The sequence below is a fragment of the Fundulus heteroclitus genome, chromosome 16, assembly GCF_011125445.2.
Source record: "Fundulus heteroclitus isolate FHET01 chromosome 16, MU-UCD_Fhet_4.1, whole genome shotgun sequence".
NCBI classification, from domain to species: domain Eukaryota; kingdom Metazoa; phylum Chordata; class Actinopteri; order Cyprinodontiformes; family Fundulidae; genus Fundulus; species Fundulus heteroclitus.
Window position 1 is genome coordinate 23,759,191 of NC_046376.1, and position 26,544 is coordinate 23,785,734.

Here is a 26,544-nt window from a genome sequence, read left to right on the forward strand (position 1 = left end):
TTATTTCGTGAGTTGGCTTCATTCAAATATTATTATTTTCAGTATGAGCCTACCATGTCATCTTGCTGCCGCTTTAGTCCTTCACCCCAAACCCTGACAGCTGCACATGCACAATAAATGCTTCCATTGTTATTATAAATAAACATGAAAGGCTTTATTTACTAGCAAATTGAGCAAAAATAAAGTATAAAACACCAAAATAACAACTAATATGCCTACAGGACATGATAATCTTTCATAAAAAACTTTGTATGCAACCAGAGTGAGCTAAATAAGGCAGGAAGCGTGACATGCGCTGTGTTCAATAAAACGCCTGTGGGGATGTTTTTCTGCAACAGGAACTTGGGAAACTGGTTTGAGTCAAGGGAAAGATGGATGGTGCTAAATACATGAATATTCATGCGAACACCTATGCATGTTCAAGTTTTCTGTTATTTTGTCCTATTTGTTGTTTGCTTCACAATAAAAAAAAGTTCTCTGCAAAAACTCAAACAATTCATTTTCATTCCACTGTATCATTCTATTAATTGCATAAAAATGATGATTACATTAACACAATCTGCCAAGCTAACAAAACTACATTGCTTATTTTGGTTACAATTACTGCCCACTTTCTCTTTCTGCAGAATTGAAACCAAATGTAAAATTGAGACACAAGCAATTTAACTCTGCACAGCCAAGCAAAAGCCACACCTACCAAGAGCATAAAAACAAGAGCAGGCTGAAACATCGAGCAAAGAACACAAATCCAAGCAGTTGGAGTGTTGGAAATAGTTTACCCCAGATTACCCCAGGTAAGTACAACTAATATGTCAATAAACCTTTTTTTATATTGTGCCAAAGAAGCTAATCTGACTCAATGTATTTAAGTGATATGTCTATAAAACACAAAGGGCACCTTGTGTAGGTTTTTTCTTGTATGCTGTGATGCAAATTCAAAAAATGAAAAACCAGGAAAAGGCAGAAGCAGTATACAAGAAGAAACAAAACCCTTTTGACAAACCAACTATAGATTAGTGCTATTTCTGCTTCAGTTGCCAAGTGTGAACTGTTTGAAGCAAATGGTTTTTGCAAAAAGTCTTATCTTTTGAGAGATGTAACCTAAATACAGTTTTTTCCATGTCATATGTACTTGTGATGCGAATGTGAAACCGCATCAACCCTTGAACACAAGGAGTAATAAAAAGAAATATTTAAGGGTCAAAGAATCTGCCACAATAGCACGCATTTTGAATTTGAAGAGATTTCACGATTCCGAGGGAGACACACCCTAAACGTATATGGTAGAAAGCAGCAGCCAGTGACAGGACTTATTAACATGTCACTTCCAGTTTGCAGTGTTTGGTGTTCTAGACTCTCATTTTTATGTTTAATTTCTTTACTGTGACATCCGTCTCTGTCTATGTCTCCCCCTCTTACCTGTTCTCTGTGTCTTATGTTCAGTTATTTCTCTGCTTCCTTTTGTGATAATGCTACATGTAATAAATGTTTTTGTAGCTTTGGAGAAGAGGGTGTCAGAATTGGAGACCCGGCTCCGTGCTGTTGAAAAACCAGCAGATAGCCGAGGCCAGTTAGCTAGTGCGGAGCCACAGACATTAGCTTTACGTAGCGGTCCCGCAGCAGTACCCGAGCAGCCAGCCAACCAGGCCGGCTGGGTGACAATACACAGGAAGCATAGCTCTAGATTCCAGCCCCAAGGTCATCACCAACCTGTTATAAGCCACCACAACCTTTTGGTGGTAAAACACCCTCAGTGGACCCAGCCCGTTTTACCCTTCAGGCGACCCCCACTTACCATATTACTTTGGTTGCAGAACGCATCAAACAGACAAGTATACTTTTTTTATATTTTATCTACTTTTGACAGAGAAACAGTTACAGACACATCAGCGCTGATGGGCTCTTGATCGGCAAGAAGCCTCGATTGCTCATCACACAAACATTATATAGGGATCTAGGTACACACCCATGCAAGGGCTGTACACATCCAAACTGTGACATCGGTAGAGAAACTGTGTCACTTCCGGGGTGGTATCTGATAGATATGTGCCAATCTTTGGGTCGGTGCTATCTTAGTGTGGCTGGCAGTTCCTACGTCAAGCTGGTCACTCCACTGACCCAGTTGATATCTTAACAAACCCATTTGCGTTTCTAAGAAATTTCCCCCACTCAGCGACACACTCGCTGAGAAACCGACTCTGGTAATTGGCAGTTCCATAGTCAGAAACGTGCCTCTATAGACACCAGGGGCCCTAGTCAAATGCCTGCCAGGGGCCAGAACGGGCGACATCAGATCCTACCTGAAACTGCTGGCTAAAGATAAGTGTAAATACAGTAAGATTGTTATTCACGCTGATGGTAATGACACCCGGTTATGCCAGTCGGAGGTCACCAAAGTTGGTGTTGCTTCGGTGTGTAAGTTTGCTAAAACAATGTCGGACTCATTTGACCAGTGATGACATGTTTAGCTGCATGTCATCATTCAACCGCTGGTTGTCTTGGTGGTGTCCTGAAAACAATGTGGGCTACATTGCTAACTGGCAAACTTTCTGGGGAAAACCTAGTCTGATCCGGAGAGACGGCATCCATCCCACTGTGGATGGTGCAGCTCTTCTTTCTAGGAATCTGGCCGTATTTATTAGTTCTCCAAAATGCTGACAACCCAGGGTCTAGACCAGGAAACAGAGCCGTAGTTTAACACACCTCTCTGCAGCTTCTGTACTGTTACCCACCCATTACCCTATTGAGACGGTGTCTTTCCCATGACCAAAACTGAACAGATTAAAAACGGACCTCAAAGGAGCAAATCATAAAAATCAATATGACTCCACTTGAACCAAAAAATTAAATATGGTTTATTAAATATAAGGTCTCTCCCTCCAAAGACTTAGTTAGTTAATGAATTGATTTCTGAAAATCAGATTGATTTATTTTGTCTCAGAAACCTGGCTAAATTTCCACATTCCCAGAAATACGGGAAGAGGAGGAGGAGTAGCAACCATCTTTCAGTCTGATTTATTAATTAGTCCCAGGCCAATTAATAACTACAATTCTTTTGAACAATTAACTCTTAGTTTCCCTCATCCAAACTGCGAAGCAATAAAATGTCTTCTGTTTGTTGTTATGTATCATCCTACCTGGACCTTACTCTCAGTTTTTGGATCAGTTGTCAGACTTCTTATCTAATTTGGTGTTAAACATTGACAAGGTTATTATAGTGGGGGATTTTAACGTTCATGTTGACACTGAATATGATAACCTTAATGTAGCCTTTAATATTATCCTAGATGCAATTGGTTTTGCTCAAAATGTGCATAAACCAGCGCACTCTTGCCTTCACACTTTGGACCTTGTGCTGACATATGGCATTGATTGTGACCAACACCCAGTTTTGGTCCGTGAGGCAGACACCCTGTCTACTTTTAAGACTAGGCTTAAAACTTTCCTTTTTGACAAAAAACCTGGGACGGCAGTGTCAATAACTGAGGCCTCCGTACATGGGTTGTGCAATCTACCACCATCACGTACCAAGCTTGTTTATTCTAATCTGCACCTGGCCAGACATTGTGCCTAACATCTCAATAGTATAGCCACAATAGCACAAGTCTGACATCTATTGATGTAAAGTTGCATGCATGTGATGGAAAGAAATTAATGGCAGACGCTAAGAATAGTTCACAATCATAAACAAAAATAGGGAGAGAACTTGTTTTAAATACAGTTAACTCATCTATCTATATAGAATAACACAAATATATAAGGGAATTGGAATATAAGTAATAATAGCTTTCCTCTCACTGCCTTTACAGTCATCAATGAAAATGGATTGCTACGCTGCAGATATGGGTAAGAAACGCAACTTTCATTATGACAAACAATAAAACCCTGTCAGAAATCCGTTCAATTATATAAGACAAAGAAATGTGTGATAAATTGCTGTTCCAAGTCTTGTTATTTGCAACTATATATTTTAATTGTCCACGAGTTCCACTCAAAGTTTTATTTAAGAATAGAACTATGAGTGTGTTGTGTAATTCCGCACGGCTTTAAGTTATTTAATGTTTAATAACTCGCGGTCAGTTAAGTAACAGTTGATATTGTGACAATAGTTGAAAGGAATGATTCGAGCACTGGCATTCTTTTAACGGCACACTCTGCACACATATAGAATAAAGGAGGGACAACTTCTCTTCAAGTTCAAGAATTTATTAACAGAAATATATGACCATCCAGATTACACCATTATATAATGTTACCTGAATTAACAATGTATTTCAGTCAACAAATCCACTACTGGGCTAGTGAAACGTAACTAAATTACTAAGCAATATGAAGATAAAAACAAGCTAAGGAACTATGTATACACAAAAGAAACAAGAGGAAAAAATTAAAATAGTTCAAAATCATCATCAGAATGATTCAGTGAATCTTGGGTTCACTGTAGATCCAAGTTCCAAGAACAAATGTTCATCTTAAAGAATGTGGAATGAGTTTGAATTAGCTTGACTAATTTAGTACAACACTTGGTATGTGTTTCAACCAATTCACAATGCAAATCCTGAGTTAAATAAAACATTATGAGAAAATGATGTTTTAAAGAATGATTTGCTTAGTGAAAATCAATGCCTTTAGGACACTTGATTTTATTATTGCAATTATTTCTCCAAGAAGCTATAGGGCGCTGTAGCGATCAGTCATTAGCTTGATGGGTTAATCCCAAAGTTACACAAAAAACATTAAATTAACATTAATCTTCCCTATTAATGTTGTACTAATGCTCATAGCATTGTCGAACAATGCCGGAGTTAAACGAAACAAACCAGTAGCTACTTTGCGTTGACTCGGTGGTAGCACTAACCCGGGAAGCTAATAGCGGCATGCTAGCGGACATCCAGCATAAATTAAAAAGGACTTTTAAGCTCTATTTGGATGGAATGAGCGGACAAGAAAACACATAAATTAATATCCCATCAATGTATAAAACTCTTCTGACAAGCTATCTACTGACAAGCTTTTACAGAAGATAGCTGTTATGGACCTGAAAATCTGTCGACTCGAAGTGAATTATGATGTAAATGCCGCGTATGGAAATGAAACAACCCTGCCTGTGATTCTGAGCGGTGACTACCAGCCCAGCGACTCAGCAAACAAACAGTTCCCTGAGGAAAATGAGAATCCCTGGACCACTCTGGGTGCAAGACCAAAAGATCAACGAACCCCACACCTAGACAAAGAATACTGGACAAGATTACAGAGAGATGTCTCAAGACAAGTGAAACAACAACGGACTGTTCTCAAAACAAATGATAGGAGTAAGCCTGCTGGAAATGTTGGAATTCCATTACTAAACAGATTTGCTCCGCTCCAAAATGTGACCCAGGAGGATCTTGACATCAATCAGAGGTACGTCAACGATTTTCGTTCTAAGACATCAGAGAAAAGACATGCCACAGGGTCGAGGACCCTGATATTATGCAACGGATCTGTAAGTGGGATTAAACATTTCTGTAACAAGAAAAACACAGAGGTGTTGATGTATAACAACAGTAACTGTGGCCTGGTGTCTGATGTATCAGACATCCTTCCAAGGGTCTTGAAAGAACGCCCGACCTTGGAAAAACTCATAATACAAGCTGAAGCCCTGGGCGACGTCAACAGGATAAGAAAATCAGAAGTATTGAAAGAGGATTACATTCGTCTGTTGAACTTAGTTTATGGCCTTAATGTCAAGGTGTTTCTCAGCGGCCCTCGCACGCCCGTTAATGGTGGAGACGAGATTTTTTCCAGAATTTTGATGCTAAACAAATGGCTGGAAAAAACATGCACAACAAACAACTGTGACCTTCATAGACAACTTTAACATCTTTTGGGAGAGGAGACATCTGTTCAGTGACAATGGTTTCCATCTAAATAGGTCAGGTGCAAAACGGCTGATTTCAAACATCTTCTATTCTGTGAACCATGCGCCATCAGCTTTGTTCCAAAACAAAGCTCAACCAGTACCAAAACAAATGATAAGCCCAGTACAGCCTGAACAAGCCAAGATAAAGATGGCCAGAAAGATGACACAGAAGGAGGCTACATCAGAACTACAGGAGGATTCATCCCAGATCTCAGCAGGACAAAGAGAGGACCAAGAACCTCCATCGTCACGAACACCGGTCCAGATTGGACGCGCCTCCCCTTCTTCTCCACAAAGCCCAGAAGTTCCTTTTCTGGAATTTTCTCACAACATGAACAAAGTATTTAAGATTGGCCTATAGATGACATCCTCTCCACATAGCCATTCTGCTGTGACTAAACCAGCATTTTCCAAAGGCCTCAAAGCCTCAGATCCTCCTCCTCTACGTATCACAGAACATACTGAGGAACTCCAAATTACTTCGCTGTGATACAGATTGGGCCCTAGCTGCACGTTTATCAGACATGACAGTTTCCAGCATCAGCCTGGGCCTTTTGCCGGAGATTATGGAATATCTGTGATGATACGTGGCAGAAATAAGAAAAACAAAAGGATAAACAGGAACAAATACTTAAAAGTCATAAACTGTCAGATGCAACCTGTCACAGAGACATCATCAACCACTAATTCATATAAACAGGGTTTATTAAACATTAGATCTCTGTCAGGAAAATCCCTTTTAATTAATGACTTCATTATTGACAATAATCTTGATGTAATGTTTTAACAGAAACATGGTTACATGAATCTAATGAAGAACTTATTCTGTTGGAGTCGACAACTCCAAACTACAATTTTCTTTGTGAGAGCAGACAGCAAAGGAAAGGTGGAGGAGTACCAAAATTTTTTAATGATTCACTAAAGTGTAAAAAGGTGTTTTTGGGAAAATTCGACTCTTAAACATTTGGCTCTCCAGGTAAAGAGCCCGGTACGAACTATGTTTCTGAAGGTTTACAGGCCTCCTAAGTCCACATAAAACTTTTTTAAGGATTTTAGTGACTTCCTATCTGTGATATGTGTTGATTATGACTGTTTAATTATTGTGGGAGACTTCAACTTTCATGTTGACAACCCTGAAGACAGAAGTGCAAAAGAACTGTGTGACACACTTAGAAACTTTGGTTTAACTCAACATGTTAAACAGCCAACACACAAACAAGGACATATTTTGACTTGATCATCACTAAAGGTCTAAAGATTTCACAGGTCAATGTAACTGATGTTGCCCTATCTGATCACTTTTCTGTTACCTTTGAAAGCATAATTACCAGTGACTCATTTAGCCAAAGGGACATCATAAGAAAACGCACCTTTAAGGACAATGCCACGGAAAACTTTATTCAAGCTTACTCTGCTACTTCAACCCTGGGCTGCAACTCAGTAGATGAGCTAGTAGATAACTTTTATTCTAAAGTCTCAGGCATCATTGATTGCAATGCTCCAGTTAAAGTGAAAGTTATTTCCGGGAAGAAAAAATGTCCTTGGAGAAGTGCCTTAGCAGTTAGAGGTGAAAAAGGGAGTGTTGAAAAACTGAACGCAGGTGGAGAAAGACTAAACTCCAGGTTCACTATGACATCTATAAAGAGAGACTCTACAGATATAGTTTACAGTTGAAAATGCAAGGGAATCTTTCTTCTAAGAGATCATAAACAAGAACATTAATAATGCTCGTGTCTTATTTGCCACAGTCGACAGGTTAACAAATCCTCCTGTGTCCCTGGCTTCCGAACTCCACTCCACCAGGGCCTGCAATGAATTTGCTAACTTCTTTACTGAGAAAATCCTAAAAATTAGAGGATCACTTTGTACTTCCATATCAACACCTGAACCAATGCTGTATTCAGCTGGAACTATTTCTGACTAAATGTCCCATTTCTGCCAGATAAACCACAAAAGCTTAGAGAAGATCATTCAGCAGCTAAGTTCCTCCTCCTGCTGCCTTGATATTCTACCCACAGTTTTCTTTAAGAAAGTTTTACCAGTCATAGCGTCTGATTTGACTCAGATAATAAACATGTCCCTTCTGTCAGGTGTTTTCCCCCAGTCCCTAAAAACAGCAATTATCAAACCACTGCTGGAAAAGAACAATTTAGACAAACTTCTACTCCAGAACTACAGGCCCATCTCAAACCTCCCCATTATCAGTAAGATTATTGAAAAAGATGTGTTTCAACAATTAAACACCTTCTTAACAACGACCAGCCGCTTTGACGTTTTCCAGTCTGGCTTCCGTGCTCACCACAGTGTTTAATGACATCCATATAAATACAGACTGTGGAAGAACCACCGTGCTGCTACCTATAAGGGTAGTTCACGCGTGACATCAACGCTACATCCGGGTCCCGCTGGTAGGCAAAAAACAGTACTGTTCTCGTCTACAACATGACAAAACGGGTGATTTAGAGCGTACTTTTAGTTTGTTTATTTTTGGAATCTAAACAATGCCTACGACTTGTTGTGCTCCCGGTTGCACAAAGAGGCATTCCAAATCGTTGGATGTACGTTTCTGTCGTTTACCGAAGGAGGAAGGACGAAGAAAGAAATGGATATTTTCAATGAAAAGAGCGCAGGCAGACACTCCCAGTGGACTGGGGGAGCCATCATACAACGACAGAATTTGCAGTCTACACTTCATCTCCGGTAAATACAACTTAATTCTGCTCTAGTCATTGTTGTACTTAAATAGGAGGGGAGGAGGGGAGGTGGCGATTGCTACACGGGGCCGGAGAAGCGGAGTCGATGCAGCAGGAGCAGCAGCCGCTGTCTGGAGCAGCAGCAGGCTGCTGCTCCAGACAGCGGCTCCATTACGCCCCCGTTCACGCGCGCTAGTACTTCTGTGTTTACGCTGCAATGTGGCCGACACCCCCACCCATTTTAACAAGACAAAAACACCAAAATAATCCGTAGTGAACAATGTTTTTTTAACCTACCGGGCAGGTCTTCCTCTCTGCTGAGACGTGGTCTGTGTCCGACACCTCTTTCTGCTGTTGCACAAACGTGTGAACAACATCCATCCATCCATCCATCCATTTTCTGATCCGCTTAATCCCTCATGGCGTCGCAGGTGTTGCTGGAGCCTTTTTCCCAATATAAAATAATTGTAGCCGTCCAGTGGTTTCAGGGGCTTTCGTGCTCTCTCGTGTGTACTGGCCTACTGTGTTTATATGTCGCGGTACGGAACACTTGGCCAGCATTTCACAGACTCGCTCCGTCCCTTCAGGCTTTTGCTGTGTGGATCTGGCAATCTGATACCATCAACCATCAACTTACTCTTAAAACGATCTTGTCATACATTATCTAAAGAAGAAAAATACGTGGAGAACTCGTCAGTTTCTCTGTTTGCATCCGCCATTGTGTTCGCCTTTTGCCTACCAGTCCGGCGCGCATGCGCGAAAAACCCGGATGAAAACAATAGCAGTGAACTACCCTAATGGATCTCAGTGCAGCATTTGATACTGTCGATCACTCCATCCTGTTAGAACGCCTGGAGAACTGGGTCGGCCTCTCTGGTACAGCTCTCAACTGGTTTAAATCCTACTTAAAGAACAGGGATTGTTTTGTGTCAGTAGGTAACTTTACATCAAAGATGACAAAAATCACATGTGGGGTTTCCCAAGGGTCCATCCTGGGTCCCCTCTTCTTCAATATCTACATGCTCCCTCTAGCTCAGATCATAAGAAACAACAACATCAGCTACCATAACTATGCAGATGACACACAGCTCTACATCACCATGTCACCAGGTGACTATGAACCAGTTCAGGCACTGAGTAAATGCCTAGAAGAAATCAATGCCTGGATGTGTCAAAACTTTCTTCAATTGAATAAAAACAAAACTGAAGTAATAATCTTTGGACCAATAGAGGAGAGATCAAAAGTTAGCACACAGCTTCAGTCGCTTCAGCTAAAAAACACTGATCAGAACCAAAACCTGGGTGTAGTGATGGACTCAGACCTGAACCTCCAAAAGCATCTAAAGACAATTACAAGGTCGGCTTTCTATCACCTGAGGAACATTTCCAGGATTAAAGGACTGATGTCTCAGAAGGATCAGAAAAGACTAATCCATGCGTTTATTTTTAGTCGAATTGATTACTGCAACGGTGTTTTCACAGGTCTTCCTAAAAAGTGGATCAGACAGCTGCAGCTGATCCAGAACGCTGCTGCTCGCGTCCTCACTAAGACTAAGAAAGTAGAGCACATCACCCCAGTTCTAAAGTCCTTAGACTGGCTCCCTGTATTTCAGAGAATAGACTTTAAAATACTTCTGTTAGTCTATAAATCCCTAAATGGCTTAGCACCTAAATACATTACAGACTTGTTGTCAGTGTATCAATCCTGCAGACCACTCAGGTCTTCTGGCTTCAGTCTACTCTGCATACCTAGAACACATTGCACACAAAACTTCTCAGCATGTCACCACTCCATTAAATTCTGTACCCTTTACTCCATACTCAGATGTCCATGCTGCGAAAAAGTTCCTATTTCTAATCTGAGAGAAAAAGCAAACCCCCATCAGGTCATTTCATAAAATGTAGTCCCCTTGCAATGAATTCCTCTCTTAGTTTACCTTCAATAGATGCCATCCTCATGTCAAAAAGTCCTGCATCCACCCTTTTGCATCACTTGATGTGCACTGTTTTGTACCAAACCCCTATTTTGTTCACTTATCGTTGTATCCAGTTGTTACAAACCCTGATCCAGTTAACTGCAACAGATATGTGTGGCTTTAAAACCCTTACTAACCTACTTGACACACCAATGATTTTAAGCTAACCTAATCAGGGCCTTTTATAGAACTAAATTACATATTTTTTCTCTGTTTTTTTTCTTAGTTTATATAGTTGTTCTATTTCATTTAACATTCACTTTATTGTACTGCTAAGACTGTGGGCCTGTTTCCAACCCCCCCTCGTAAAATCCTCCTCTAGCAGATACGGGCTTTTCCAACACTTCTAATTTATGGTCCAGGCTTGTGTCTTGAGTCAACTGTATCTCCTTTTCCATTTTGTGTATTTTTTAATTTTATCCTAATTCCTCCCATGGAACAAAAATTATTTTGTTACAAAAACTTAACTGCAAGTGCTTATCTGTGTTGAAGTATAAAAAACACTGCCTTATATCCTGAATTCAAATCAAAACATAATGCAATTTCATAATACCATAGATCTGCAAGAAGTCCTTCAAAAGTTGTGTAAGATCAGTGTACCCATTGAAATGATGACTTGTAGACTGATGGCCTCAGTTGTACACAGCAATTCGATTTTGTGAGAATGCTGGATATTCCAAGTTACTTACATACTTATAAAATATTGTGTTTAACCTGAATAAAACACCTGGTAACATAGCAAATTCTGGTGAAAATCTGGTTTATCATAGTAGGCAACAGTTATTTGTACAATAAAAAAAATCTCAAGACTTGTGAGCTAACGTGGAATAACCTAACATATCCATTTAACCTAAAATGTGTCCCTGGTATCTTGTGTAAACACAGGATGTAGAAACCAGGGCACCGCTCTGCATTCCAGAGATAGAGAGGTGCGCACAATAAACCTGTTTCCTCAGGACGTTCACAACCCCCCTTGCGGAAATTTATGACATGCAGTTGTTAACCAGAGAGACAACTCACAGAAACCTAAGTATAACTGGAGCCTGTGAAAGTATTCCCACCCCTGTGAATTGTCTGCCCATAGAAGATATGGTAAAATACACCTACTGCTGTTTAATTATAAGCAATATGGTCCTGGATATAATAGAATTAAAACTCATGTGTAAAAGGAACATATCAGTTACATAGCAAAAAATTGAATAGAAATTAGAATATTTTCAAAACCGCAAACCTGTACGCCGGAATACGTTCAATTCGGCTGCCTTAAGAAATGTTTTACTGACTTCTGATTCATTTGCCTGAGTGCTCAAAACATGGATAAAAAGAAAAATATGAGAAAATATGTCATCCAACATCACATACCATTAAATTTGATCAGTAGTATATGACTAAAAATAACTGTCTGTTTTACCTTAAAGATGTTTGATACCAAGCTGTGGCACCCAAGATGGACTCGGACTGACATGCAACAGATTCAGGCAGACATGAGATCTGAGTTAAGACGTCATATTCAAGGCTTTCATGTGTGACCCTCCACATTTCTTCCCCAGTGTTGCAGGAGCTGATCGCTGTAATGTCTCTGCGAGCACCTCAGTGACAAAGTCCCCTTTTCACAACTCAGAGTCTAATGAAACAGGTGGCTCCAATGTGCGCAAAAATTCATAGTCACTTCCCTTGACAGCTTGGGATCTGCGCTGTTCATGAGCGCTGGCCACTTTTCCAGGGTGAAGAAACATTGTTCATGGGAGCGTTATCCCCTTGCTGGGGTACGGACCTTCTGGAGGTGAGGTCTTATTGGGACTTCATGCCAGGATTTGATGAGTCGAAACCAGGCTGGCTTGCTGATGCCAAACAGTCACATGCCCCAGTGTCCAGTGTCCGTAGGTGTTTGACATGTTCTGACATGTCCACCTCGTCTATTCGGTCGTCTGGTCCTTTCCCCATGTCTGCTGATATGTCACAATGCCATCCGGGTTCATGCGCAGGAACAACAACTCTGGAATCAAATAAAGAACAAAAAAGCGGAGGAGGCACCCCCCCTCCTTTAATTAAATTTGAGACATTGCTAGGTGTAATCTGCCGCTTACTGTCACTCCCATCCTATGCTGTTTTCCAATAACTGTAATTTTACTAACTTTTAGTAATTAACAAACTCAAATATTGTGTTTCACCCCTCCTTTGAGTCACAGGCAAATGGTGTATAAGATATTGTCTCAGTGAGCGTATCAGGATTTAAGTTCATCAGCCAAAACACTGAAGAGGACACGCTGTCTGACATTATTTCTCCAAATACTCCACGCATACTGGACAGAGTTGTTTTAGGATCCACACCTATGTGTTTGATCCATCCTGCTGATTTATCCGGAAGATGTTGAGAGTCCCAGTCAAACTTAGGAAACTTCTGCTAAACTGTATAAAGAAAATGTTATGTAACTACATCTATCGAGGAAGAAAGTATAAAAAACACTAAAGTTACATTTTAAAATGGCTCTAAAATCAGTTTTGTGCCTTTGTTTAGAAAATCATAAGTCAAATTCTGCCAGCCACGATCGATCACCAGCAACTGATGTTGAAAAGTTTATTCACCAGAATTTGCACCTTACCAAATGAACAAAGAAGCCCCTAAATTACTATGTAACAAGGGCATCTACATTTTATGGGACTATGAAAATGTGGTTACATACAATGAATACTTTGGGGACAGTCCTGTGATTACCCCACAATATTTCCCGTTCCTACTAATTTCTACTGTTCTGTAATATCAGAATCTATAATAAAACGATGCAAGCCATTAACATTGGTAATAGATTCCTCAATTTTAGCTGCTTCACTTGAGGATGACTTCAAAACTGACTCATGACTAAATGCAGGGTTAACAAAATCTGTCAAATCAGCCGCAACATCCTTTTGCCCACACTATTAAAGCACAGTTAACCTTAACTTATAACTTTTTTGTTCTGCTTACTCATGTTTTCCCAGGACTGCAAATGAGCAAAAGCTGATAAGGTTTACTACTCTCTATTAATCAGCTAGATTGAAGTCTGACGGATTATATCTATTTATTTATCTATTATAACTAGGGCTATCAAACAATGAAAACCTTATAATCACTATTAAATCGCAAATTATATTTTATGTCTGAAAGGGTATACATTCATTAGGCATTTTTAAATGCTATTTTGCAATAGATAACGCTAGTTAGAATTACAGTCTTACAGAATGGCATCGTCCCTTTTTTGTTTTTTCCAAATTTATAATGCCTCAAACAGATGTTTAAAGTTCTCCCAAATTTTCAACAACTTGTCCAAACTTCTAACCTCTTTCTAACTTTTAGGCTACAGTTTAAAATAAAAATTTCCTCCAAAACTCACCAAGATGCAGCCGGTCGTGCTCTCTCCGATGCAACTCACCCAATCAGTTTGCAACCAATACCTCAAATGCTTTACTGCATTGAAAGTTCTCCTGCACTCCAACAAACATCATTAATGCATCAACCTTTTTTCCAATTATTTCCAAATTCCCCTTTAGTTTTTTACCCATATTTTTACCCATCACTTTTTACTTAACAAAATTAAATCTGCTCCACAGTCACTGCTGTTATCTTGAGGCCCACGCACGTGGAGAAATTCACACCATCCTGGAGACATGCACACACACAGAAAACCCACACACAAACCCCCACTCTTTCAAGATCCGCAGGCCCCACCAGTTTCTCATTTAGCACACTCACACAGCATTGATCCCAATCACAACCGAGACATTCAAAATATTAGACAATACATAACATTTAAGACAGCTAGCGCATCACGGAGGGACCCTTGTCCCTTTTGTAGTGGACAGAACATTTCACTTATTTTAATACCTCCTTAGTCTAACTGTCGTGCTCAGAACCCAGTTCTGACGCAAGAGAACAATCCAATTGTCCTCCTGGGGCCCCTTTTAATCCATTTCTCTTTTATAGCAGCTCACCATTTAAGGGTCTTGCTGTCCTAGCCGCAACTTAAAGATGTTACGTATCTTGGCAGTTCCTATCCCCTGCTTCTTTTTGAGTGTCTCTAATTCGCAAGAGGTAGCGCACACCTCAGCCCTAATATAACACCAGTTTGACAGGCTGGTTTCCGTGTGGCCAGTCCCCGGACATTTTTTTTTTTGCCTTTATGTTATATCTTTTTTATTTTGTTTTATTGTATTTTTTGACAACCTCACCACTTACGGCTTCTTGGCTTTTAATCTATTTAAGTTTACATAGACACACACATAAATCCCATTCAATCATTTCTCGGTTTCAACATAAATTCCATTCAAACCTAGTTGTACTGTTCAGCCTCTGATAGTTTGAGAAGAGAGCTTCTCATTTACAGCAACACTTGATTTAGCCTACATCTAATCTTTAGCCAATAGGAGAATCAAAATTTCCTTCCTTTTTTTCCGGGTTGACCCTGTTTTGTCAGTCCGTCCGTCCGTCCGTCTTCTTCCGCTTATCCGGGGTCGGGTCGCGGGGGCAGCAGCTTCAGTAGGGAGGCCCAGACGTCCCTCTCCCCGGCCACTTGGGCCAGCTCCTCAGGAGGAATCCCAAGGCGTTCCCAGCCAGCCGGGAGACATAGTCCCTCCAGCGTGTCCTGGGTCTTCCCCTGGGCCTCCTCCCGGTGGGACGTGCCCGGAACACCTTACCAGGGAGGCGTCCAGGAGGCATCCTGACCAGATGCCCGAGCCACCTCAACTGGCTCCTCTCAACGTGGAGGAGCAGCGGCTCTACTCTGAGTCCTCCCCGGATGACTGAGCTCCTCACCCTATCTCTAAGGGAGAGCCCAGACACACTACGGAGAAAACTCATTTCAGCCGCTTGTATCCGGGATCTCATTCTTTCGGTCACGACCCAAAGCTCGTGACCATAGATGAGGGTAGGAACGTAGATCGACCGGTAAATCGAGAGCTTCGCCTTTTGGCTCAGCTCTCTCTTCACCACAACGGATCGGTAAAGCGCCCGCTTCACAGCAGACGCCGCACCAATCCGCCTGTCGATCTCCCGCTCCATCTTCCCCTCATTCGTGAACAAGACCCCAAGATACTTGAACTCCTCCACTAGGGGCAGCACATCCTCCCCAACCCGGAGAAGGCACTCTACCCTTTTCCGGTTCAAGACCATGGTCTCGGATTTGGAGACACTGATTTTCATCCCGGCCGCTTCGCACTCGGCTGCGAACCGCTCCAGTGAGAGCTGTAGATCACTCCCTGATGAAGCCAATAGGACCACGTCATCCGCGAATAGCAGAGACGCAATCCTAAGGCCACCAAAACAGATCCCCTCAACACCTTGGCTGCGCCTAGAAATTCTGTCCATAAAGGTTATGAACAGAATCGGTGACAAAGGGCAACCTTGGCGGAGTCCAACTCTCACCGGAAACGAGTCCGACTTACAGCCGACAATGCGGACCAGACTCTGACACCGGTCGTACAGAGACCTGACAGCCCTTATTAAAGGGTCCGGTACTCCATACTCCTGGAGTACCCCCCACAGGATCCCTCGGGGGACACGGTCGAATGCCCTGTTTTGCTGTAAGTGATTACTTCTTCTTGCCCAAATTGAAAAGGTTCCTCCACTTAAAGTCAAATCCGGGTCACGGCACCATAGTGTTAATTCAGTAGTACTGGCCTAATCCTGCTTCGCTACTAAAGGCCCATTTTTACCCCAGTTTAAAATTTGACAATAAATGAGGAAACATTGATCAGAGGTAAAACATTGTAATATGCATATTTAATTTATCAGAAATTAAATATGGAGACAGAGTATTACATTACCATTCATTTGTGATGCCCTCATGGTGATGCAGAGGTCTGTCTAACTTTCAAAAGTCTGAACACATCTTTTTAAGGGTGAGACCATCTCATGTTTTTTAGGAGGAGGGGAAAATCTGTTTCAAACAAAGGAACTCTCTTTCTGACCCACCCCCTCGGCATTAAAACTGAAGCTGCATGTTATCTTACCCGGCAACAGAGAGGAGAGACACTCTGCATTCCTCAGCAACCCCCACTAAGATATTTAATTTTTCTCATCAGGGCACAGACAAGTTTGACAGAGAAATAAACAGGGAAAGTTAAATGGTTAAATTAGAACTTAAAGCAGTTTCACAGTGTTTTTCAAACACGTAGAGCTAACCGACATAGCTCCCGCTAGCTTCTTCGAAACCATGCCATGCTGATGTAATTTGAGTGTTTATTTATGGTTATAACAAACTTTATCTCCATAAGGGTTTTATCCATTGATGGAATATTGATGCTTGTGTTTTCCTGTCCACTTATTACGACCAAAATAAAGCCGAAGCTTTTTCAAATTTGCCCCGAATGTCCGCTAGCCTAATGCTATTAGCTTCTGGATAACATTCATTCTTCCCAGATACGCGACTACAGTTCGTTTCAAACTTAAGGTTGGTTTTGTGTCGCTCCACTATCGTTTGATAATGCTATGAGCATTATTACCGCATTAATGAGTATTAATGTTGATTTAATGGTGTTTGTATAACTTTCGGATTACCTGATTTTAGCAACTGATCGCTATAGCAAACCCTAGCCTCCCAGAGGTATGATTGCATTAATAAAATCAAGCGTTCTAAAGTTTACTCATTTTCACTGAGCAAATCGTTCTTTAAAATGTTATTTTATGAAATAATGTTTGTTTAACTCAGGATTTGCATTGTGAATGGGTTGAAACACAATCCAAATGTTGTTCTGAATTAGATGAGCTAATTTAACCTTATTCCACTTTCTTTAAGATGAACTTTGGTTCTTTAGGCAAGGCAAGGCAAGGCAAATTTATTTATATAGCACAATTCAGTACAAAGACAATGCAAAGTGCTTTACATGATTAAAACATAGCAAAATAAAACAGAATAAGAGCAAGTAGGAATAAAATATAGATAGAAAATAGAACAAAAAAGTGGTGATTCAGTTAACTAGGACAGTTGAAGGCAATTTTAAACAAATGTGTTTTTAATCTTGATTTAAAAGAACTCAGGCTTTCCGCACTTTTACAGTTTTCTGGAAGTTTGTTCCAGATAATTGGAGCATAGGAACTAAAAGCTGCTTCTCCATGTTTGGTTCTGGTTCTAGGTATGCAGAGCAGGCTGGAGTCAGAAGACCTGAGTGGTCTGGATGGTTTATACGCTGATAACAAGTCTGTGATGTATTTAGGAGCTAAGCCATTTAAGGATTTATAGACTAACAGAAGTATTTTAAAGTCTATTCTCTGAGATACAGGGAGCCAGTGTAAGGACTTTAGAACTGGGGTTATGTGCTCTACTTTCTTAGTCTTAGTGAGGACGCGGGCAGCAGCATTCTGGATCAGCTGCAGCTGTCTGATCCACTTTTTAGGCAGACCTGTGAAGACACCGTTGCAGTAATCAATTCGACTAAAAATAAACGCATGGATTAGTTTTTCTAGATCCTGCTGAGACATCAGTCCTTTAATCCTAGAAATGTTCTTCAGGTGATAGAAAGCCGACCTTGTAACTGTCTTTAGATGCTTTTGAAGGTTCAGGTCTGAGTCCATCACTACTCCCAGGTTTCGGGCCTGATTTGTGGTTTTTAGCTGAAGCGACTGAAGCTGTGTGCTAACTTTTGATCTTTCCTCTATTGGTCCAAATATTATTACTTCAGTTTTGTTTTTATTCAATTGGAGAAAATTTTGGCACATCCACGTATTGATTTCTTCTAGGCATTTACTCAGTGCCTGAATTGGTTCATAGTCACCTGGTGACATGGTGATGTAGAGCTGTGTGTCGTCTGCATAGTTATGGTAGCTGATGTTGTTATTTTTTATTATCTGGGCTAGAGGGAGCATGTAGATATTGAAAAGGAGGGGACCCAGAATGGACCCTTGGGGAACCCCAAATGGGATTTTTGTCATCTCTGATGTAAAGTTACCTACTGATACAAAAAATTCCCTGTCCTTTAAGTAGGATTTAAACCAGTTGAGTGCTGTACCAGAGAGGCCGACCCAGTTCTCCAGGCGTTCTAACAGAATGGAGTGATCGACAGTATCAAATGCTGCACTAAGGTCCAATAGAACCAGCATGGTGGTTCTTCCACAGTCTGTATTTATATGGATGTCATTAAACACCTTGATCAGGGCGGTCTCTGTACTGTGGTGAGCACGGAAACCTGACTGGAAAACGTCAAATCGGCTGGTCGTTGTTAAGAAGGTGTTTAATTGTTGAAACACAGCTTTTTCAATAATCTTACTGATAAAGGGGAGGTTTGAGATGGGCCTGTAGTTCTGGAGTAGAAGTTTGTCTAAATTATTCTTTTTCAGCAGTGGTTTGATAATTGCTGTTTTTAGGGACTGGGGGAAAACACCTGACAGGAGGGACGTGTTTATTATCTGAGTCAAATCAGACGCTATGACAGGTAAAACTTTTTTAAAGAAAGCTGTGGGTAGAACATCAAGACAGCATGAAGAGGAACTTAGCTGCTGAATGATCTGCTCTAAGCTTTAACTTAAATCTGCAGTGAACCAGGATTCACTGAATTATTCTGATGATGATGATCAACCATTTTATTTTGTCTTTTGTGTGTACATAGTTCCTTAGCTTCTTTCATCTTTTGCTTAGTAGTTTTAGTTTATTTTCACTCGCCTAGTAGAGAGGATTTGTTGATTGAAGTATAGTGTTAATTCAGATAAACAGCATTCTATAGTGATGTTCTCTGGATGTTCATTTTATTTCTGTTAATAAACTATTAAACTTGAAGAGAGGTTCTCAATCCCTTATCAAATATGTATGCAGAGTTTGCTGTTAAAGAACACCAGGACTCGAATCATTCCTTTCAACTATTGTCCTCTTCGGCTGATATTCACTGGACATTACCTAACAGACAGATATTTATTAAACAATAAATAACTTTAAACAGTGTGTAATAGTACAACATTATTAATGCATTGTTTGAACCTTCTATCCAGCAGAGTGGCATAAACTGCCTTTCAGCTCATGGACAGAGTCTCATGTCAGTTCCTGGTTGGAATCCATTGGAATAAAAGAGAAGTACATACTAAAACTGAAAGAAGAAGAGGTGACTGGAAAAGTCCTCACAAGTCTACAGAGGGACTATCTCAGCAAAATGATTGGAATGAAAAGTGGCCAAATTGAACATTTACTGAAGAAAAGAGACGACATAATGAAGACTGAACTGTCCAAAACAAAGACAAAAACTGACACAAGTGGTAAAATGAGAGAAGCCAAAAATTTTGTTGTTTCAGAAGAACATCTTGACAAAGATGTGCAAAAAGACTCTAGTGCATGCAATGACATTAAAAAGAAGAGTGTGGCTTTCTGTGAATATCGGAAATTTGACCAGCGTCCAACAAATTTTCGATATGTAAAGCACAATTTGCTACCCCCAGAGACAGGACCTGAAAACATGGTTGTTCCATGTCATGAATATAAGTCACTAGAAACTGCACACAAACTGGACTCAATAAGACTTAAAGCAAAAGTGGCAAGTGAAGTCTTGAGGTTTGCGTGTGCATGTATGAATATGAGAGCCAATGGAACAATTCATTTTGGCATAATGGATAACATCAAAAGCACTCACAGGCATGGTGAAATCATAGGGATACCAGTCCAAAGTCAAGAATGTTTTGTTGATGCATTAGATTATATAGAAAAATGTTTTAAAGGATCAACTCACCAAAGTGATGCTAGGAAATGCATCAGGAACCCCTGCTTCATCGAGGTTATTGATAAGGAAAATGCAGAGAAAACATGGGTTGTTGAATATGACATTGTTCCAAAAGCCAGCATTGTTAAAGGTAAACTGTACTCTGTTGGTGTTCCAAAGTTCTCTGAGAAGGATGGCAAAGTGAAATGTGAAGAGACGATCCCATATCACAGAGTAGGGGCCAACACACCACGGATATCCGAAGATGAACTAATTCCATTTATTCAAGATCTGATAGAGAAAGACCAACAAAGAGAAGAGGCAGAATCTTCAAGCAGTGAGACGGCTCTAGAATTCAAAGAAGATCAAAAAAGAAAGCTGTCCATCCTTCTAACAGGAGGAAAAGCACACATGGACAATTCTCTGTTTTACATAGTTGTGACAAACCAAATACAGCCCGAGTACCTTGACAGCATAACCTTCTTGGTTAACATGAATCTTTTTTGTGTGTTTGACTTTGACCCTGATTCTGAAACATCTGGCCTTTATGGTAAATATAAGGAGAAGAAGGCTGCAACCCCACATTTTCTTAAAGATTATGAAAACAACAAAAGACTGGATAATTCTGATCTTATTGGTACTTTGAAACTCTTTGACCGAGTTAGTTGGATCTATTGCAATGGACGAAATAACTTCCCTGGTGAGGAGGTTCCCTGTGATGACAAAACTTGGATCAAAACAAGAAAAAAAAAGATGAAAAAGGCTGTGTCCCTTATCTGCAATGAAATCCTCCCCAGGCGTTCATTTGTTGTCCTTTTTCTGCTCACGTCGGATATTCAACAGCCTCTTGTTGAGACTTTCCATGAGTTTTATGCAGAAATGAATGGGCACGATTGCTTAGCAGTCATTGCAGAATCCAAGGAAAACTATAAGAAATGGTCAAGTCTTGCTCAGGTCTCCTGTCCCATCTCTGAACTCAAAGAAATCAGCATTGTTGACATGCCACTGAGTCATGTGGATGCAACAGTTCAAAGCATTCAGCTATCCAAGAACCAACCAGAAAGGAAATTACCAGTCTCAAATGGAGGTTTGTGCTTCCTAAAGTCTGTTGAGGAGGCTATGCTAGACTCATTGGAAATCATCAGTGTTGACCAGTGTGATGACACAAACCTAGAAATCATGAGTGACGATGAAATCAAAGAAACTGAACTCTACTTCTATCGTGGAGGAAAAATTAACTGGATTAACTTCTGGCTTGCTGACAAGAACAAATGTGGAGTTATCATTGAGCGGGATGCCTACAAAGAAGCAAGCACAATCCTGGACAATGTGGTTCATCGCCACAGAGCTGCACGTCCCATTGAAAGTGTTAACATATATCATCATCCTGGCAGTGGAGGAAGCACCGTAGCACGACAGATACTTTGGAGTAGGAGGACACAAGTACGATGTGCAGTTGTGAAACAGTTAAAAGAAGCAAAAGAAGTCCCTACTGTCTGTGAGCATGCAGTGAAACTGAGGGAACACAATGAGAATGACAAAAACAACTGTCTTCCTGTGCTCCTCCTGCTAGAGGACAAAAATCAAGATGATATTGATGATCTTCGACGGCATCTTGGAAATGTTATTGCAACCAAAAAGATTAGTCCCTCAGTGCTGTGCTTCATACTGCTCATTTGCAACAGATCAAATGATCCAGAAAGAAAGTGCAGGGCATCACCATCTCAAACTGTAGCAGTCACACACAAACTATCAGATCAGGAAAAGCCTATGTTCCAGAAGAAGGTTGACCAACTCAAACTTAAATTAAAAGACGACTTTAAATTTATCCTCACATTTGTTCTCATGAGTAAAGAGTTCCAACCAAGCTACATAGAGGATTTTGTTAAAAATCTTTTGTACAAAATTGACCATACATCACTGATCACTCGCCTCATCAGATTTGTGGCTCTACTAAATTGCTACATAAAGGATTCATACTTATCTGTATCACACTGTGAGGCCTACCTTGGCATTGCTCCCCATGTAGTTGGAACTCGGTGCCATGCCTTTGTTGATCATCTAAGTGACGAGGCTAAGTTAATTTTTATCCATCATATAGATGGTTCAACGCATATCCCTGTAATAAGTATCATTCATCCCCTTGTGGCCAGAGAAATTCTGAGTCAGCTCTCTGTCAATTTGCCTCAAAGCTCTATTGCCATGGAACTCATCAATGACGATGTACTCATCAACCACAGGTTTGACAGAGACCAGTTCCTAAAGGTTCTAAGAGATCTCTTCATTAGACGCAATAAGAAAAGCAGGGGAGATCCAAAGGACACAACTTTTTCACCGCTTATTGAAAAAGTCAGCACTGAAAGAGGTGGTGCTCAGAAAGCTGTTGACCTGATGAAAGCTGCATTCATAGCACTAGGAAAAGATGCTTATGTGGCACAACAACTTGCTCGGCTGCTTTACACAAATGAGAGATTTGAAGAGGCTCTTCAGTGGGCAGAGGAAGCAAATTCCCTGTCTCCACATGACACATTCATTCTTGACACACTGGGACAAGTTTACAAGTGGTGGTTTTACCATTTGTATGATAGCCTTGAAGAAAAAGAGCCTTCCCCAGAAAGGGGAGTTGAAATCATAAGCATTGCACTCAAAGGAATATCTGCTTTTCGAGCATCTGAGAAAACACCAAAGAAAGAGACAGCCATCTTTAACAATTCATATTATGGAGAAGTGGATGTTGGCTGCAGGCTGCTGGACTTCTTGTCAAAAGTTGATGTTTTTTCAAAAACTACAGGACGTTCAGAGCTGATGAACTACTTGCTCACAGACTACATACCAGAAGAAGTCAGAATACCCTGGCAGAGGTTTCATCAGCAGCTAAAAGGGTTGGAAAAGAGCTTGACACAAGCTCTGGAGTGCATTTCTGAAGACCTGAGCTACTTTCAGACTGACATCAGTGAAGAGGATGAGGAACTTGATGCAAGAGATCCAGAGCAAATTTACAGTCCAAGAAAATGGTTGAGAAGAAAAAGTGCTGTATATGCAGGATTCTTTTGTAGTATACAAGAGAAGAACAATAAAGCAGCTGATGCACAAAATCCAGGAAACAGACTTTCACCTTTTCAAAGGCAAATGAGGACTTACAAGCTCGGAGGAGGAAATGTCACTTCAATCCTCTCGTTACTCTACGACAACGACCGAAAAAGCGCAGGAAAAAAACTTGAGGACATCATGGACATGTATCCAGAAAACCTGACATGGAAAAGTCTTGATGAAACAGAGCTTACAAATTTCATATTTTGTCAAATAGCTCTTAATTATATTGTACCTGGCTCCTCTAAGCTTTTATCCCTTAAACAACTACAAGATCTCAGCAAGGGATTTAAGACAAAAGGGAAATACATGTCATCAGCAAGTGCCCTTTTTCTTCTCTCTCTCCTGTTTTGGCCTGACAACAGTGAAGAAGCGAGTTCTGCTGATGTCGAGATCCTTCTATTGGCCATTGATGCACTTCAGAGACTCTGTGAACAAAAACTTCAACATTTGTCTCAAAGAAAAAGCAGAATTGTCACACACTTCTTCCTGGCAAAGGCAAGAGGTCTAAACAAGATCCTCCATAGAAGTGCTATTGAAAAGCAGATCAAAGGAACTCTGAGTGAAAAAAGGCTAAAATGGCTCGGAGGAGAAGTGTGGAAAACCAAGGAAGTAGTGCAACAACTGAAACGGATTGAAGGGTGGACAGAAAATGAAAACTTGTACGTTCGATGTGGGCAAAAAGACAGAGTAAGAGTCTTTCCTCGCTACTCTGGCTCTATGCCTCATGGAAATGAAAAAGTCACTTTCTACTTAGGCTTTTCATTTGATGGTGTAGTTGCGTTTGACATTCAGGTGATGAAGTAATATGAACTCTGAATTTATTTTATCTTAATTTATCTTAATCAGGAAAAAAACACACATGAACTGCATAATAATGTATCGCAACAATAAAGCAATTTATTTTAGATGTATTTGCTGACCAGACTGAGTAAATGTTAGTAGCATAGACGACAAGTTCACTAGAGTAGTCTTGTTCCACAATACTTAATTTTATTCTTCAGCTTTTTAATTTGTATTTTATCATGCATAATACATTACTTGATATATTGTTTATTTGAAAAATCAAAGACGCTAGTAACGTTATTTATTTCTGAAACATACGTTGTATTGAAATAATAAGTAACCAGATTCCTTCACAAAGAGAGTCAACTGTGGCAACATGTTCTGGGCAATAAACATTAACAGCTCTTCTATCTGCAAAAGCAGAGATATAGTACCAAACAGTGAAACATTGTCCAAAATAGAGAAAAACTGTTGATAGCATAGAATTAGCACTATGCATGAAGCTAAGCAAGTGTGGTAGACATCCTGCTTTAGAGTTAACGTGTTTGTTTCTATCTATCTATCTTAAGTGCTTTTAAAATGTATTTTTTAAATCATTTTGTCAAGTGGCATCACTGGAATAAGATTCACATGTCACTTTTGCTTTCTTGTGAACTAGAATTAGGACTATCTATCTCTCTATGGTAATTGTGTATCTCTGCTCTTTAAATAGAATAATTATTAATCTTTGATGTTGTATTTAATCGAGTTTTGAATGATTCATTGTCCAAACTAAATAAATGTCAAAGAACAATTAGTTTATTATCGTTTGTGCATATTTGTTATTTTAGCTGCTGGTTGAAAAGCCAGGATTCAAACCTTCTGTAACATTCACAGTATTTGCTGTGACTAAGGCCACATTCACACTGCAAGTCTTGATGCTCAAATCAGATTTTTTGCTGAAGTCTGATTTTTTTTAGGCGGCCATTCATAGTACTAATAAATGCACCATCATCATACTGCTGTCTGAGCCATTCAAGACCATAAAGCGACCTGCATGCGCCGATAACAGAAGGACATCACACAGCAGCGCACTGTTTGCGGAAGTAATGGTAAATTCTTTCTAGAAGTGTTTAATAAAGTTTTGTTTAAAAAAATCATTGAAAAGAAAACAACACGGACACCACAGCCGGCAACTCTCCTTGTTATTATTAGAAAGCAGTTGAGCAATGGGAGCCACAATATTAAGACCACATCATCGCAAGATAAAGTAAAGTAAAAAAGAAAGCAGTACAGCTGTTAACAACGGCCTTCTATGGAGCGCTAAGTACTACTACTGTGTGTGGATGTGTAGTGAGAGACAGGAGAGTGACATGATAGATGGATAAAATGTGACATGACCGTTCAGACAGCAGACACTTTGAAAAAAATCCGATACGTATCCAAATTAGGACCACATATTGAAGTGGCACAAATAAGATTTTTTGGGGGGTGAAGAGATCGGAATTGGGCTGTTCACACTGCCATGAAAAAGACAGATATGGTTCGCATGTGGGCAAAAAGGTGCAGGCAATCCACTGATTTCCTGTACCTATATCTGCTCTAATTACTGGCACTGCCACTCGCTCTATTTAAACCTGTCTCCTTCAGTGTGCAGGCGCCAGATTCTCAAAAACACGAGAGTGAGTAGACCTTTCACCGTTCCTAGACGGCCTTCCTGTGAGCGACCTCGTTTGTCGTTGTGGATTCCTGCCTGTTTGCCTCTCCCTTGTCTGACTCTCCTGTTGGTTCTAGGATTCTGGACATTCACCTGTGCCTGTTGCCTGCAGGGATGGGTTCCGAATTCAGTACATTTATAGGCACCGACCGATTACCGTCGGTACTACCGGGTAACGATTCACGTAAAATCAAACGCTACCAGGTATCGGTACCTAAACGCATCACTGTGGGAGTGGAAGAGTAGGCGATTTTCCATACCGAGTATGAACACAGTATTGCACGCACAAGAGCGTAATGATATCAGTAGCCGCTGGTCCAGTAAACAAAGCAACATGGCTGGTAGAAAGTGGTGGAAAGTATGGCTCCACTTTTCAAAACGTGCTGTCGATTACGCTCGCTGCAGTATTTGTGACGTGAAAGGCCAGGAGCAGGAATACTTCTATTCTGAGGAAGCATCTGGTCACTGCTGCCAATTTAGTGGATTTCTCACTATGTTTAGTGACTTTTCAGACCGCATCCAACAACCTTTTTTTTTTTTTAAAAAGCGACTAGGAAAAAAATTAGCGGCTTTCTGTTATTGGTTACTTTCCATGAAAGTGCCGGAGGTAAAAACTCCCATCACGCCCCAGCTGGGCCACTACAACCTCTCTCCATCCAGAGAAGGCCATGGTCCCACATAGCTCCGGATTTTGTTGCCGGTCTCCCGGTATCTAAAGGGAAGACTGTTATCCTCACTATTGTAGACAGA

The 26,544-nt window shown here is 40.5% G+C and overlaps 1 protein-coding gene across 2 annotated transcripts; it reads left to right on the forward strand.

The window, feature by feature from the left end:
- Positions 1-741: 741 nt before the first annotated feature.
- LOC105932987 (sterile alpha motif domain-containing protein 9-like) lies at positions 742-24,894 on the forward strand. 2 transcript variants are annotated; one of them, XM_036148760.1, is made up of 3 exons: positions 742-794; positions 3,810-3,846; positions 19,525-24,894. In XM_036148760.1, exons 2-3 carry the CDS (start codon positions 3,816-3,818, stop codon positions 24,117-24,119), a joined length of 4,626 nt encoding a protein of 1,541 aa, XP_036004653.1. In that variant the 5' UTR covers positions 742-794; positions 3,810-3,815; the 3' UTR covers positions 24,120-24,894. The 2 variants fall into 2 exon arrangements, with proteins under 2 accessions (XP_036004653.1, XP_036004654.1); XM_036148761.1 differs by having other exon boundaries at positions 19,528-24,894.
- Positions 24,895-26,544: the final 1,650 nt, after the last annotated feature.

Coding starts and splice junctions, on each gene's coding strand:
- LOC105932987 (XM_036148760.1), top strand. CDS start 3,816: ATGAAAATGGATTGCTACGCTGCAGATATGG. Junction 3,847..19,524: donor TTGCTACGCTGCAGATATGG/GTAAGAAACGCA, acceptor CCTTCTATCCAG/CAGAGTGGCATAAACTGCCT.